The 14931-nt window shown below is 40.9% G+C and overlaps 1 protein-coding gene across 1 annotated transcript in view; it reads left to right on the top strand.

The window, feature by feature from the left end:
• rngtt (RNA guanylyltransferase and 5'-phosphatase) overlaps nt 1-14931 on the top strand; it is a 97956-nt gene that overhangs the window by 73678 nt on the left and 9347 nt on the right. The window contains exons 13-14 of the mRNA XM_084376700.1: nt 5838-5938; nt 12910-12976. Of these exons, the coding sequence (XP_084232826.1) occupies nt 5838-5938; nt 12910-12976 (168 nt within the window). The remainder of the gene's footprint in view (nt 1-5837; nt 5939-12909; nt 12977-14931) is intronic.

Genomic DNA, 14931 nt, shown 5'->3' on the forward strand with positions numbered 1-14931 from the left:
TATAGTCAGAACTCTTAAACAAGAGATAAGAAGATGGAGTTCAAGAAAAAAATGTTTTAGAAGTAAGGAGAAAGCAAATGTAATTTGCTGAGAGAGTTAGACAAAAGTTACCAGTTAAAGTAATGGAGAGCAGGATGGAGAAGAGTTCACCCAGAATACAGAAATACACTTTGTTTTCTCACTTACTCAACAGCTTTCACTTCTTATAGAAGAAATAGCCTGCATGGAAACATCCCCTGACTGTGAGGTGTGTGTATTATCCTGAGTGACAGGGACAATATTTCTAAATAAACACAGCTTGTTTTTTAAAAAATATAATTTTTAATGGTTAAGCGGCACAACAACAACAACAACATTCTGTTCACATGCGTTGAGGATAACTTCACCCAAAAAATGCAAATTCAGTCATTATCTACTTGGCCTCATACCTTTGGAAACTCAGGTGATGATTCAAAGTCCACAAAACATTTTTGGAGCTTCACAGCAAAACAACTGTGTAGATGGGGACTGTTTTTAAAACGTGAAACCTAAAATGACTCCATACAGTTCGTCCAGCATAATCCAAGTCTCTGAAGACCTCAAGATCCCAAATTGATTCCAAAAGATTTTATTAACACCTTTTTTAAGACGAATGTTTCACTGTAGCTACTCAACTAAAAGCGTTAGCTCGCAGCCTGTCTGAAGTAGCTGTACGAGCTCGAGCTGGCATCAAGGATGTTAATAATGTCTTTTCACATCGAATTCAACTCGGACCTTGCTGAGACTTTGATTGCCTTGGACAAGGTCATTTTATTTATTTATTGCTGTTGTTTTTTAACGTTTTAAAACAAGTCCCCATCTACTTCAGTTGTTTAGGAGAATAACGCTGTTTTGCTGTGAGCCTCCAGAAATGTTTTGTGGACTACAAAACTTCAGCTGACTTTCCATCGGCATGGGGGTGAGTAGGTAATGACTGAATTTAAATTTTTTGGTGAACTTATCCTTTATTACAGAGCAGCAATAGAAGTTTTAATAAGTGGCTTACTGTTCATTAAAACTCCAGATGCAGCTTTAAGACGCTCTTTAAATAAAGAGTGTGAAAAGTCTTTAATTAGTAAGAAGAGAAGAGGAGCTGTTTGAAGTTGGTTTTCTTTATTCACTTGTGTTTAAATGACTTCAGTAGCCAGTGAAATAAAGTGTGTGTGTGCAAGCAAGTATACATTCATAGCAGAGGCAGAATAATTATTTTAAATTAACTCCTTCAGAGGTCTAGAATTGGAAATTAGGGTTAGGTTTTTATTGGGTGAGTTATAGATTATTTTTTGGCTGAAGAGTTTTATCAGACCTTGCACCCCAGTGTGCGGTGGTTGTAGCGTTATCTTTTACCCAAGCGTTGTTCTTGCATATTTACGAAGACCGTTTATATAATTGATTTGTTAAAAAGTAATTAAAGTCACTTGTTCTGGCATCTATGCTCTGCTTTTAAAAAAATTGAGGAAGCCAGCACAGCCGCACTTTTGCTTTCACACTGTGCATCTCCCTCCGTTTTTCTTCCCCTCAGCCTCTGAATTTCTAACTTGAAACAGCAGGCAATTTATAAGCAATGCAACATCATTACATGAAAATGAATTTGATAGATGAGAGATGTGTTCCCGACTGCAAGGTCGGGTTTGGAGGTCTGTTTTGCACCTCAATAATGAAGCTCTTGTTTTGTTTGTGAAGTCACTTTATTGGCAAGGCTAACAATAGTAATGAGAGTGAGAGTGCAACTGGCGGCACTTTTCATTTAGGAATGAATTTGAAGGTCGCTCATTTATATAATCTGCAGTCTGATTGGGCTTTCATGGTGCTGTTGCTATGGTTCTGCTGGCTTGGATTCATTTAAAACAAATTTCGGTCGGGTTGAGCATGCAAGTTAGAAACGAGCCTCAACATATCCTCAGGGTCGCGGATATTCTGGGGTGGACTGCTTTTTTATTGAGTAGTAAAGTAGTGCTGTTAATGTTATCCAATAGTGAAGATATACATCAACCAAACTGTTTTGCCTGTGGTGGAAGAAACGTTCAGAAGTAGGAGAATTTTTTCAACTCTCAAAAGAACACTTAGGGAGGGGTTTCCACACACGTGAAGGCTCGGTTTGACTCGACACGTCAGCCTAGCGTGGCAGGCATTTGCATTTCCCTAACAACAGGTCTACCTGCTTAACGTTGTGCCTTTAAATGAGGCACGCTTTTTAGTTTTTTTTCCTTTCCTTCAGTGTGTTATATAGGTCCATCCTCCTGCATGTAAAAAGTCTTGAAAGTTAAAAAGCCCAAAGAACGCACCAACGGGAGCTCCTCTTTCCCACAGAAAACACTGCTCCTGAAACGCCTCGTCAGTAGTCCACCTTTAATTCTGTGACTTTGTGACATTGCGCTGTGTCACCATGTCACACATTTGCATAATTTATGTCCAGCGGCTAGTTTGGCAGCCTGCTTGGGCTCCGGAGAGTGTCCATACCAGGCATGGCAAGGGACAAGTTGACGTGATAATAGAAATGTAAATAAGCATGGCTCGGTTTGACTCCAAATTTGGAGATAAAGCAACTAAACTCTTACTCATAATGCTGTAGGAGCTAATCACTAGACGCATGTGTATGTTTCATTTTCTCATTAGAGCTGCATAAGTGGAATAAATCATTTCACAAGAGGTTATTTTGATGTCTGTGCAGCATAGCATAGCTAACTGCATTGAAGAATGTTCCTTTCCTCACCCACGTTTTCAGAAGAAAAGATGTACTCAGTCGAGCTCTTTCAAAAGAGACATGCCCTCCTTTCCTGCTCTCCAGCTAACGGCGGTGAATAGCCTTTGTGGAGTGTGCTGGTTTCAAAGGCACACGAAGGCCGCCTCCTACACGGAGAGCTCCGCTGCGGACAAAGCAGAAGGACACCCCACACTCCCGTTCCATCCGCTTTACACCAGAGACGACAAAGTCAGGTTATTATTACCCAACTTAATCAGTACATTTAATTCCAAGTAAAATCACATTGGGCATCGCCTTGTCTTGGTCAAAAATAATGTTTCTTATGCCTCCGTGATGGCCATTATGTCTTCGGCTTGTCCATCCGTACCAGCAGATGGGCGCCATAATTCAGGAACAGAAGGAGAAATTCTGACTGTATTTCATTTTTGGTTGAATACTGAATTGGTGGGCAGTTGTCGCTCAGAGGGAAGGGCTGTCTGCGTGTGGATACTAAACCCGAAATTGCTTCCAAAGGCATCGCCATAGGTTTGTGAGTGTGTGTGAATGGTTGCTGCTCCTTATGACCAGGTGGCACTTTGCATGGTAGCCTCTGCCACCGATGTTTGAATGTGTATGTGAAGTGTGTGTATGTGAAGTGTGTGTGTGTGTGTGTGTGTGTGTGTGTGTGAGTGTGTGTGAGTGTGAGTGTGTGTGAAGCTTCTTTGCAGCAGCATTCATATTAGGAGCATTGTAGTCCACCACCAGCTCTTGGTTTTGCTGATATCAAGCTTCAGATGATTTTATTTTAACCATGTGACAAAGCTATTTAATGGGTCCACTGTAAAAATAGTCCCTCAACAAAGACAGAAATAATTCTTTGGAATCATAAACGTCAATATATTGATAACCTTTTTGGAAAAAAATTCACTTGATAGCAAAATGACCAAAATGCGCCCTATGTTAACCTGCCGGCCCTCTCCACAAAACCCCATCCCACCACCCCACCCTCAAGCCCCCAGAGATGCTGCAGCTGCCAACATGACAGTGTGTTTACCGGGGCAACCGCAGCTCACAGTCCTCTGCATCAGCTCAGACGTTGGCTATTTGTCTATTCAAACCAACCACGAGGAAAACACAAGCACAATCCATTAACACCAGACAGCGCCTCAACATCCGGTTAGGAAATAATTAAGTGCCAGTTATGCTGACAGAGATTTTCATAGTCCTGGTAGTATGCTTTACAGCAAGAGGAAGGGAGATCAGTGGTATCAGAGTCAAAGAACCAACACCACAACTCAAAGATGAAGCATCGTTTTTGTTCCACTGTTCAAACTCCAAGAGTCTTGTTACAATCCCAAGTTCCAGCTGATCCCTTTCAGTCCATCCATTAATAGCCATGTTGTTGTGTCGTTTTTTAATTGGCCAGCAGATGTATCAATCTTCCACATATTTTCTACCATAACCTGAACTCTAAGCTTTCGATTGTCACCTTTGACTTGATTCAAGCTTCCATATCCTTAAAAATCAACACCAACAACAAGCAAACACAGAAGTCCACCAACTCACCAAAAATGTCCCATGGCAATCAAAGAAGTAAAAATCCAACAAAAACTGTGCACTCCCAAATCTCCAGTCAATCCAGGAAAATATTTAGTCCAAAACATAGTCTTGCATTCATCAATGGTCATCGTGTATTTTCCTCATAACTCAAGTTTGTGTTTGAATACATGTATCATTGGGATCTGGATACCAAGATGGCGGTTGCGGCCTTAGCTTTTAATTGACGCCCTATTTCAGCCCACATAGCCAATGACTCTTCACGTTGAAAGAAGGACCCAGCCTCTTTTTTTTCCTCTATAGATGGAGCCAATTGCAGCTCATGAGTGGCGCTCTGTATAGCCAATCAAATTTTGAAAAAGCTCATATATGACTTTAAGTTTTAAGTGTTTCCTTTAAAATAGGCAGTTTTTCAACCAAAGAACTTGCCTTTGACTATTTTATCGATATAAACACAGGTGCCTTTAGACAGGGTCAGACAACACAGTATACAACTCCTATGGTTTCAAGCATACAAAGCCCATTGCATTCTGCAGTGGCACTGAACTTTGACATGTAAGTCAATGTAGGCGGCAGAATCGTACAACATGAGAATATATTCTTGGTACTGGGCTTGACCCTGAAATGACTAAAAAACATTTTGAAATTTTGTCATGCTGCAAAATTTTCATGCAATTCAGCAGGTCCAACAGCTTGCCAAACTCAGACACCAGGCCTTGTGTGGAGGAGTAGAGTAGATTTTCTGACAAGTAGCGGTATGTTTCTCTCTGCAGATGATGATTTAAAGTTATTTTTTTAAAGTCCTGCCATGGGGCCACACGTGGGTGGGGCCAGGAACCCCTTATTTGGTCCTGAGCTATGACAGTGCAGGTTCTCCTGAGGAATCCTGTCTCCTTTTCAACACATTCCCTTGGAGTAGTCTTCTGTTACCGGGCAACCTGACAGTGACGGAGTCTGATCATCTGTTCCCGCCTCCACCCATCATGCCTTTACATTTCTCATGTTCCTGTGGACCCGTTTCATGTCCTCTGAAATGTCAGGCATGCATAAATAATGAAAGTGTGTTGTGTGGTTATGTCATATGTTGCTGCACATTCAAACGCAGTAGTGATGTGAAAACTGCAATCATGTTGAATCATAATTTGTCATCCTGTAATCTGTTTACAAATCTATTATTGTGCTCCTTCCGTTAAATCGTCTATTTATAATCATTTCATTTCAAATGTGGAGCTGTTGAGCTAATTCTTTAATTAGCTCCTTTTTTGTTTGCATTTCATGATGTTGTGGATACCCAGAGACCAATTTTTAAATTAAGATCAATTAATTTTCATGTCTTGCTGCTCTAGATAGTTAGATACCAACAGTGTATCATAATGGAGCCTGATTTGTATGAGGATCATTATCTGTGACTGTTGCTTAAAAATTCTACTCAGCTCGCAAATTACTCAGCCATCTGCAGAGTTATGGGTTGACAAAAATGAACAACTGCTCCCTTGTTCCGTGAAAGCAGCTTTGATATGTATTCATCCCCGGCAAATCTTCCGCATTACTCATTTCTCGGGATTGGGTGTCCCCGCAGAGATACAAGGCCGGGAGGTGTGATGACATCCTCAAGTGGAAGCCCCCCAACCTGAACTCTGTGGACTTTCGCCTCAAGATCACCAAAGTCGGAGGAGAAGGGTAAGTCATTGTTGCCAGGGAAACGTTCTGCCTGATGAATCTAATAGCACCTATGATTTTGTGACACACTGGAGCACTCAGACACAAACACGTCGAGTTGCTGTGTTTGTCGGCGTCAAAAGCATGCTCTGAATCAAAGAAATCCAACAAATTGCTTTGACGTTAATCTTTTCTTTACTGTCCCCTCTTTCCTCTCTGCCTCTGGGTTCAATTACTCCTACAGTAACGTCGTCATAGTGTGCAAAAGTTCATTCCTTTCACCGTAATTGCTTTCGAGCTCTTCTGTCTCCAATCCCTGAAGTGTTATGTTTGGTTTGTATGACTTATACAAAAAAAACCAAAAACACTACTGCCCTTCCCTGTTTCTTAGACTCTATGCTTATTATCCTCTGCAACATAAATTATTCAGACCCACTGGTGCTGATCCTCGCCCTCACCCTGGTAAACATTAGAACACTGCAGAAAACCAATCCTATTCTTGAAAAGACAATTGACTCCTGCAGGTTATTACAGCCCTTGGATGTGTATGTGTCTCAGATATGAATTAGAAACCAGTTGTGCTAAAGTCCGATGCAGTACATTTTAAAACTGATTAATAAAAAGAAAACCACTTTGTGTCCAATGTGAAATATTCCAACTTTTAGCCATGCTTGTGTTGTGGCTCTTGGGATTGCAGTGAACATCTCTCAGTTGGTCATTTTAGACCAGATCTCCACAGTGCTGGATCGCTGCACCTATTGTCATTCTGCTAAATGCTCTGGCTTGTTTTTATTTCTTAAGGCCACCATCACAATTTTCTAAGCAGCGCTAAGCCCAGGATGAAGCGACGGTGACCTTGCAAAATATGGGGCTTTTGACATTTGACATTTTGGGCTGCGTCAAGTCAAACTGTGCCATGCCAATTTGCTTTCCCTCAGACAAGCGCGTGCTGCGATACTCTACTGATGTCTGTGCAGAAAACTGTAACTAATTTAGTTTCTCTCACGAGTACCTTCAGACAAACACTTTATTTTAGTGTTTCCTCATGTTTGCTTTCAGCTTTCTCAGTATTCGTCTCAACTAACTGCTGGTGAAAACCCAAATTTCCTGATTTTGCTGTTTCATAATAAGAGCTTTTAAATAACTAAGTAAGGGGGGACTTTTATTGTGAAGAATCTGTAAGGAAACGTGATTAATGCCAAATTGGCAGAGCTTTAAATGGGAGATGTCCCCGCAAAAGAAATATGATATTTTTTGCGCAGACATTTGTCGTCCACCGAGGATGATTCCTGTTATTGTTAGTATTTTCTATAGCGCCACCAGCTGGTAACAACTTTTAAATTGCCATGAAATTTGGAACAGTTAATTGTCTCCGTAGCCTGAATCATAGTAACTCTTTCCCTCTAGAACAGCCAGCAGCTTAAAGCAAATTTTTCACTTATTTTGTGAAATATAGCAGCAAATATTGAATGGATTTTCAGCCATTTTTTCCCAGAGCAAGAATCCTAAAAATGTTGATGATCCTTTGATATTTTCCATCTCACAATGCACCTGGCAGGACTGAAGACCCGTATTCTTGCTTTTTTTCTATGTGGACAGCACAATGCACATCTCTTTGCTTTGTGTGCTTTTTTCTCCAGCTCAGTGTGTGAGTATTGTCCGAGTGAAGGCAAACAGACCAAAAGCAGTGAGAATTCTGGTCATGCTGCCTTTTCCTCTGAGAGCCAGGTGACCTTAGTGACTGTCCCAGCTTTGTAGCCATGAGCCTGCAACCAATCACCAACAACAGACTGAGAGGAGCACAGCAGGGCACAGCCACTCATTCTACTCCAAAGCCGGCCAGCAGGCCAGCTAGTCAGCATCTTGACTCCTCCCTGTGTGTGGGAGGACACAGACGAATACTGTTGCCGTTTGAAAATGTTCAGATAATTCCCCAAAAGATGAATTTTGCTGGCAGAGGAGCACTCAACAGACCTCTCTGTCTTGGTGTAGGTATTCAGATCTCTCTTTGGTTGCTGTCTGAGAGGGAGAGAGTGTGTGAGAGAGAGATGGACAGACATCTAAGAAGGTAACAACTGTTTATTCATCAGCCCACACAGTCAATCCTTGAGCACATCTTTGTGTGCCACTGAGGCATAAAGCCTTGCAAGTTTTATTACCTTCACCGAGAGCGAGCACAGAGGCAGACGGTGCTTATTGTACAGCAGGAAGGCTGGAGAAAATGGAGAGCTGAAGCATCCCTGAGCCACTCCCAGTTGTGGAATTGAACAGTCTTGAGTGTATCATATAGATAGCTTGAATTACGGATAATTTGAGCCGGCATTCTTTCTGAAGAGGTCATGACTAATGGTAATGTCATCATTCATTAGCTGTGTCGTGAGTTTGAAGAGCCAGAAAATGAAAATGGTACTATCTGACTGGTTTGGATTGGCTCTCTAGAGGCCAGCTTCCAGGCATCTTGTTACTGGTTTCTCTCCTCTGTTGACTCAAATGTCATTACGCCATCCCAATCCATATTTTGTGCAAAGGATCCCCGGGCAAGTTGAGTAAACAACATGTGATAGACGCTCTTCAGTTTTTACTTCTTGACTGCATCGGCATGGGTGACATTGACATTCAAACCGTCACGGACACTTCGTGTTGTCATAAGTTTGATTTTAGCTAAACTACTTCTTCAGAGTCGATCGTAAGATGCACAGTTGACGTTTTTTAGAAGCTGCAGAAGAGGATTTGTGTAAGAAACTTGCAGTGTAATTCAGAGAAAGAGGATGTGAAATGTCAGGAAGAGCCTCTGCTCGCAGCGTTTCAGCTGTCAGCACAAACATTAAAGATCCGGCAGAACACACACAGTGCCTGTCTTTAGACTCTGAACCCCGTGAATGGATTTCTCTGTGCGGACACAAAGATTTCTGGAATTGGTGCCCGGATGACCCGGCTGTCTACAGTTGGCACGTTATCACAGGGAGAGTGTAGCCTGAACTCCAGCGTGCACATATCGTGGAATTTAATGTCTAACTGCTCCAATGTTAAATTCACACTTGGCCTGTGTTCACAGTATAAATTATTATTCATGATATCCATATTAATTTGCAGCATGTCCTAATCGCTACTCCCAGTCAGCATATTTTGAGAATGGTGTTGGCAATATTTTGTATTTCTGTTATTGTCAACAAATCCATTGAAAGATGACACCCAGCAATGTATTTGTTGAAAAACACAAACAGTATACAGTAAAAATTCCCTAAAACTCAATGACAAGCACCACATCAGTCAGGAGTATGAGACTGATCCCTCTCTAAGGGAGATCTATTATGCTTTTTCGCCTTTTTTCCTTTCCTTCAACGTTTTATATGTTCTTGTGCCTGTAAAAGATCCACACCGATGGAAGCTCCTCTCTCTCACAGAAAACACTGCTCCTTAAACGCCTCTTCAGTCACCTCGCCTTTAATCTGTGACTTTGTGACATCATACTGGAATAAATTAAGCACAGCTGCTCTGTTGTTGTTAGCGGTGCTGGCTCAGACGTGTGTGAGCTGACAAATCAGAGCAGACTGGGTATTCAGAAAGGGGGGGGGGGGCGGTAAAAAAGACAGGAGCGTTTCAGACAGAGGGGGGAAGACAGTGCTGCAGTATGAGAAATCCAATGTGTTTTTTGAACATTAAAGCATGTGAACCTATTCTAGCAGTCGCCCAAAATACAACTATGAACCTGAAATTGAGCATAATATGTCTCCTTTGATGCTTCAAATTGAGTTTGAAATGATCCCATTTCTGTAGCTCAGTGGGTAGAGCAGGTGACTAGCCACCAGAAGGTTGCTGGTTCGAACCCCGGCTCCCCTGGGCGGAACTGAGCTACATGCCGAAGCATCCTTGAGCAAGATGCTGAACCCCTACACTGCTCCTGATGCGCAGTTGGCACCTTGCGAGATGCAAGGCAGCCTCTGCCATCAGAGGGCCCTGGATGAACTGGCGTCTCATTCAGGGGTGTGCCCTGGCCTTCGCCCTGTGAGCTGGATTTGGCCCCAGTAGCCCCGCAACCCCCAGAAAGGGGGGATAAAAGCGGCAACACCCCGCGACCCCAATAGGGAAAAAGCGGAAAGAAAATGAGATGAGATGAGATGGTCCCATTGATGATCCATTTTGATCTGCGTGTAGGAAGTAAATCATTTTGATTTGAAGTTTTCTTCAGACACATCCAGTGTCACTGAGCCAGAAACCCTGAGAGGTACCACCATACTTTACAACTTGTTTACATCTTGTTAACCTAAACCCATTTGTCCACCTTATTTTTTATTTTTTATAAAAGAAGTGAAGTGATGTCCTAAAACAGCACGGCACTGTAGATTTTAGCAAACAATACACATGAATATGGTGCTGGAAATCCTTAAAGCGCTTGAATTTACATTTTGGGCGAACTATTCCTTTAACATCATCAAGACAGTACATATGGCATCTCTAAAAAAAAAAAAAAAAACACATTTGCCATGTTGATGGTAATAATACATAAGCAGTATCAGGCTTGGCTACACAGGCAATAACCGTTAGATACAAATAATTGATAGTATTTCTTTTCATGGCATTTGTTTGATAACAGAAATATAGAATACAGATGACAGAAAAGAAAAGTACAGCCTTGGCTCTGATAATACCTCAAGTGTATTATATTGAGGCAGTGAGTCGATATATAACACACATTTGTCATATTTTATTTTCTTCCTCCAGCCCAGGTCATAAAGGATTTTTATGTTTGAGACGAAGCACCTTGGCCAACTCTTTGTTTCTTGCACCATACAAGGTTGTTTTTCCAAGGTTTTTTGCTTCTATGGATTTATAAATAATTTGACGTATTGTTCCAGCTGTTAGGTAATACAGGTCTGATTTCATGCTGTTCGAAGGCTGCAGTGACATTTAACAGCATCTCGATTGCTTTAACAAAAACCTTGTGTTGGAGTCTATTTTTATCGGTGTTGTTATGGTATCTCTCTCTTTTTTTTTAACTCATCAGAAATTAAATAATAAAAGAAGTGAAGTTGGAGTGACACAGCAGGAGTCTCAACACAAGTCTATTTTTCTGAGTTACTTACATATACTCTCATCTGTTTTCTCACCTATTCCATTCCCTTTGGTAAAGTCTCATTTATCTTAGTGATGTTTCAGATAACATGTCTCATGATCGGTACATTTTCCTTGTTGTCGCATTCGACACACAACACACTAGACTATTAATAGAACCAATGCTAGAGTGGACATGTCCATCACTACATGGCTATTTGGCTCTCCTAATGTCTACTGCTGCTTCCTTCCTGCTCGTGCTAGCTATCATTACACAGGAGGGGGCTCGGGTGGATGGAAACATGGTCTCTTGAAATCTCTGAATGGGGTGCATCAGACTACATAAATGCACTGTTGTTTAGCCGTCACTTTCGCCCCGTAGCCCCCTTTATTTCCGTTCTAAAAATGTTTAACTAATATGAAACCAGTACCAGTGGTCGTGTGTGCATGGTACACATAGCGGCAGACATAGTGTCTGGAAATAACAAAGGGCACATGGGGGTGTTTTTGGTGGAGGGAGGTAAAGAGCAGTGTGTGATTAAGACATCTGTTGGGCGTGATCTCCGGGATGAGACACAAATACTGCACGGGCACATGCTCAGGGTACTGAGAGACATACACGAGACTGTGGTACCACAAGGATTGTACAAAGTCTTAAAAGTTTGGAAATCTTATGGGGATATGTAAAAACGTTATGTTTTCAAGGTAAGTAATAATGATTTGATAATACAACTTAAAAAATGCCTGATTTTTAACATCTCAGTCAATTCAATCTAGTGTTTCATCCACACAATCACTCATGTAAACCAAAAATATTTAAATATCTGAAATAAACAACCATATGATCATATACAGTATATAATCATGTTAAAAACATACAATAAACTAAGTGACAGTACACATTGATTGCTGTGGTTATGAAGGAATACTGTAAAAAAGAGACATTTTCAAATAACAAATACAATTTTGAAGTTGTACTTCCATTATTAATAGTGTGGTATTTCCATTTTCTGCTAATTTATACTTCCGTTCCAGTACATTGTGAAAGCAAATATTATATATTTTTCTGTCTACATTTTTTGATAACTTTTATTACCAGTTAGTTCAGAGAAGTTACTGCAGATGGCATGCAGCATCAGAGCCAAAGCAACACATTTTTTAATTAAAGTGTTGATTGGATTTTTAAAAAAAAACACTGATAATTGTACTTTTGATACTTAAGTACATTACATATCAGACACTTAAGGACTTTTACTCGATTATTATTTCCATGGGTGACTTTAACTTTTGCCAAATTAATTTTTTAGCACGATATCACTGATTATATGACGGGTGCTACTGTCTTGTCTTGTCTCTTAATAAAGACTGAATAGTTCAGGTGTAAGACTTAAGTGTCGATGTGGTGGAAATGTGCCCTGACTTAGGACTTGACTTGCTTTAACTAAGAACTCGACTGAACCCGAGTTGACCTGACGCATTCTGTGGCTTGACTTGACACCAAGGAAAAATGACTCGGGACTTGCTTGAGAATTGAACTAAATAACTTGAGTCTGCTTGAAAGTTCTTGAAAAGTGCTTGAATTTACTCTTAAAAAGCTGTATGAACCCTCGGTACATATAAACACTAATATAGTCTAAATTAACTGTGCTCACAGTGCTGTGAAATGCCTGTGACTGTGTTCAATCTCTATATATATGCTCCACATGATTATTATTGACTCTGAATGTGCTCATACTGTTTAGGTTTAGGAGTTTAGAAACATCAAGCTTCACGGAGAGACAGAAGGGCTCAGAGAGGTGTAATCTCACATGTCTGCTGTTCTGTTACTAGCTGGAAAATGAATGCTGCGTAGTGATTTCTTTGCACCGTTGTCACCACTCAAATACTCTCTGAGGCTGAGGGTGTTGTGGGTGTTAACCATGATCTTTTTGTCTTTCTAGGCTGCTTCCACAGACTGTCGGCTTGCTCTACGTCGGCAACTATGACAGGCCCTTTGCAAATATGAAGGTGAGAAAATAAATGTGTTGTCTTGTTGAATTCCTCCCCTCTTGCCAGCAAGTCAAAGGCCCCCTGTGCTCTTTCAGCTTCCCTTTAGCATAACACAAGATTTAGCTTTGTTGCAAGGATAAGGCTGCGTGTGTAGCTGCCAAGAATAAACTGTTTTTTTATCTTCATCTGTTGCAGTGTGACATGAAGAACTCATTGCTGTTCAGTTTAGTTGTTTCGCTCACCATAACCCAAAAAGTGGCTAACTAAGCTATTATAAGAAACAGATTGTCCCTGTTTTAACCTTTTTTTGGCCTCCTTGTTTTCTAATCTGCTCCTGTTTAATTTAATGTTAATGCAAACCTAACACACACATAGTTACAGCACACGCAGCCTTACTTTTGCTATTATCTGACCATGTTTAGTTGTGGTATGTTTGGTCTGTGATCATGCTCTACTGTGAGAGAGATATTTGACAGCTGCACTTAACTTCATGAGATTGATTTCCTGTTGTCTGTTTGAACAAAGCGTTGTTCTGTTTGGCATCACACTCGGCATCATCAGACCTTTGACCCACAGTAACACAGACTCAAGTCAAGTGCACTCCACAATAACAAGCATCCCACCTCTGTGAATCTGTTATAGGAATTCACTCGTCTGAAGTGGAGCACAGGTTGAGGAGCAACGTAACAGAATTATTACATTTGTTCTCCTGTTTCTATTTTGACGTAGATTTCTATAATGCTGTTACACCATGTGTAAATTTGCCACTTTGACTAAATTCGACAAAATTGTCTGAAACTCTCGGTATGTGTAGGCCTCCCATTAGTCACAGTCATGGTTCAGAAACCCAGTAAATGAGTGGTTCCTTTCCCTCTGGTATTGTGGTAGTTCCCATGTATCAGCCCTGGGCTCTGTAACTGAACAAGATAAGAGTCTGTGTTTCCTACTCGGTCTCTAAGCTCCTCTGTGGGAGACTGAACAAAAGCAGCAGCCCTGGGGTCATCTTCTGTCAGCACTCGTTTTGCTATTTCTGTTAGGAAATGCGTTTTACAGTCAGTCCAAGTGTGAATATGGTAAAAAAAATGGTAATTACATGCCAACTCAGAACATGTGTGACTTGTGGTTTTGGCCGTCTGAATAATGTTCCTGGTAGATTTTTCATGTAGTGCCACGCCTGCAGTCCGTGTATGCTTGCCCTGCAGTCCACTACAGAACAGTAGCTCTGATATTCATTGCCTTGCTCATGGGCGTGGTAGTGACGTCACTGTGTCGATTACATGTGATTTGATGAACATCCAGTTGCCAGCTCATTTTAAAGCATCAGGCTCGTGATATAAAAAAAAAAGAAATCAAACCAAAACTGTTTCTTTAACTCGAAAAAATGTCGTCACCCTCATGAAAACATGTTTTATTGGCTCAATTCGTCCAATTTAGCTCCTTATTGTTGTAATTCCTTACTCTCTTGGTACCTACAGGGAATTACTAAAATGAATTTTGGAAGAGAGCTTTCATGATGATCTATCAGCTCAGCCTTTCCTAAAGAGCAAATGTTGGGAAAGAGCAGAGCAACTGAAAACCTTTTGTCTAGCCGTTATGCGTTTAGGTGTGTTTAATAATAAAAACATGGCAGCACCTGTTTATGAGTGAATATTAATATATATACCGTCGTGAGACGTGCGTTCATGCAAGGTAATATCTTCGTTTTCATTTTAGATCTCTTCTTCATAAAAAAACAAAAACAGATCCAAGAATGTAATCACAGGAATGATCAGTCAGGCAAATGCTGTATAACTCGTGCAATGAGGCTGAATGTGAGCTAACCAAGCTATAACACACAAAGCCAACTTTTAAACATAGATGCATAACAACAAATTAATTTGTGGTTTTCCCTCGTCACTCAGGTAATACAACGTGCGTGCTACCTCTGTGACTTTTGTCGTGACCCTTTTCCCCATGCAGACATGTCTCACCAC

The sequence above is a fragment of the Pagrus pagrus genome, assembly GCF_965226575.1.
Source record: "Pagrus pagrus genome assembly, chromosome: 16".
NCBI classification, from domain to species: domain Eukaryota; kingdom Metazoa; phylum Chordata; class Actinopteri; order Spariformes; family Sparidae; genus Pagrus; species Pagrus pagrus.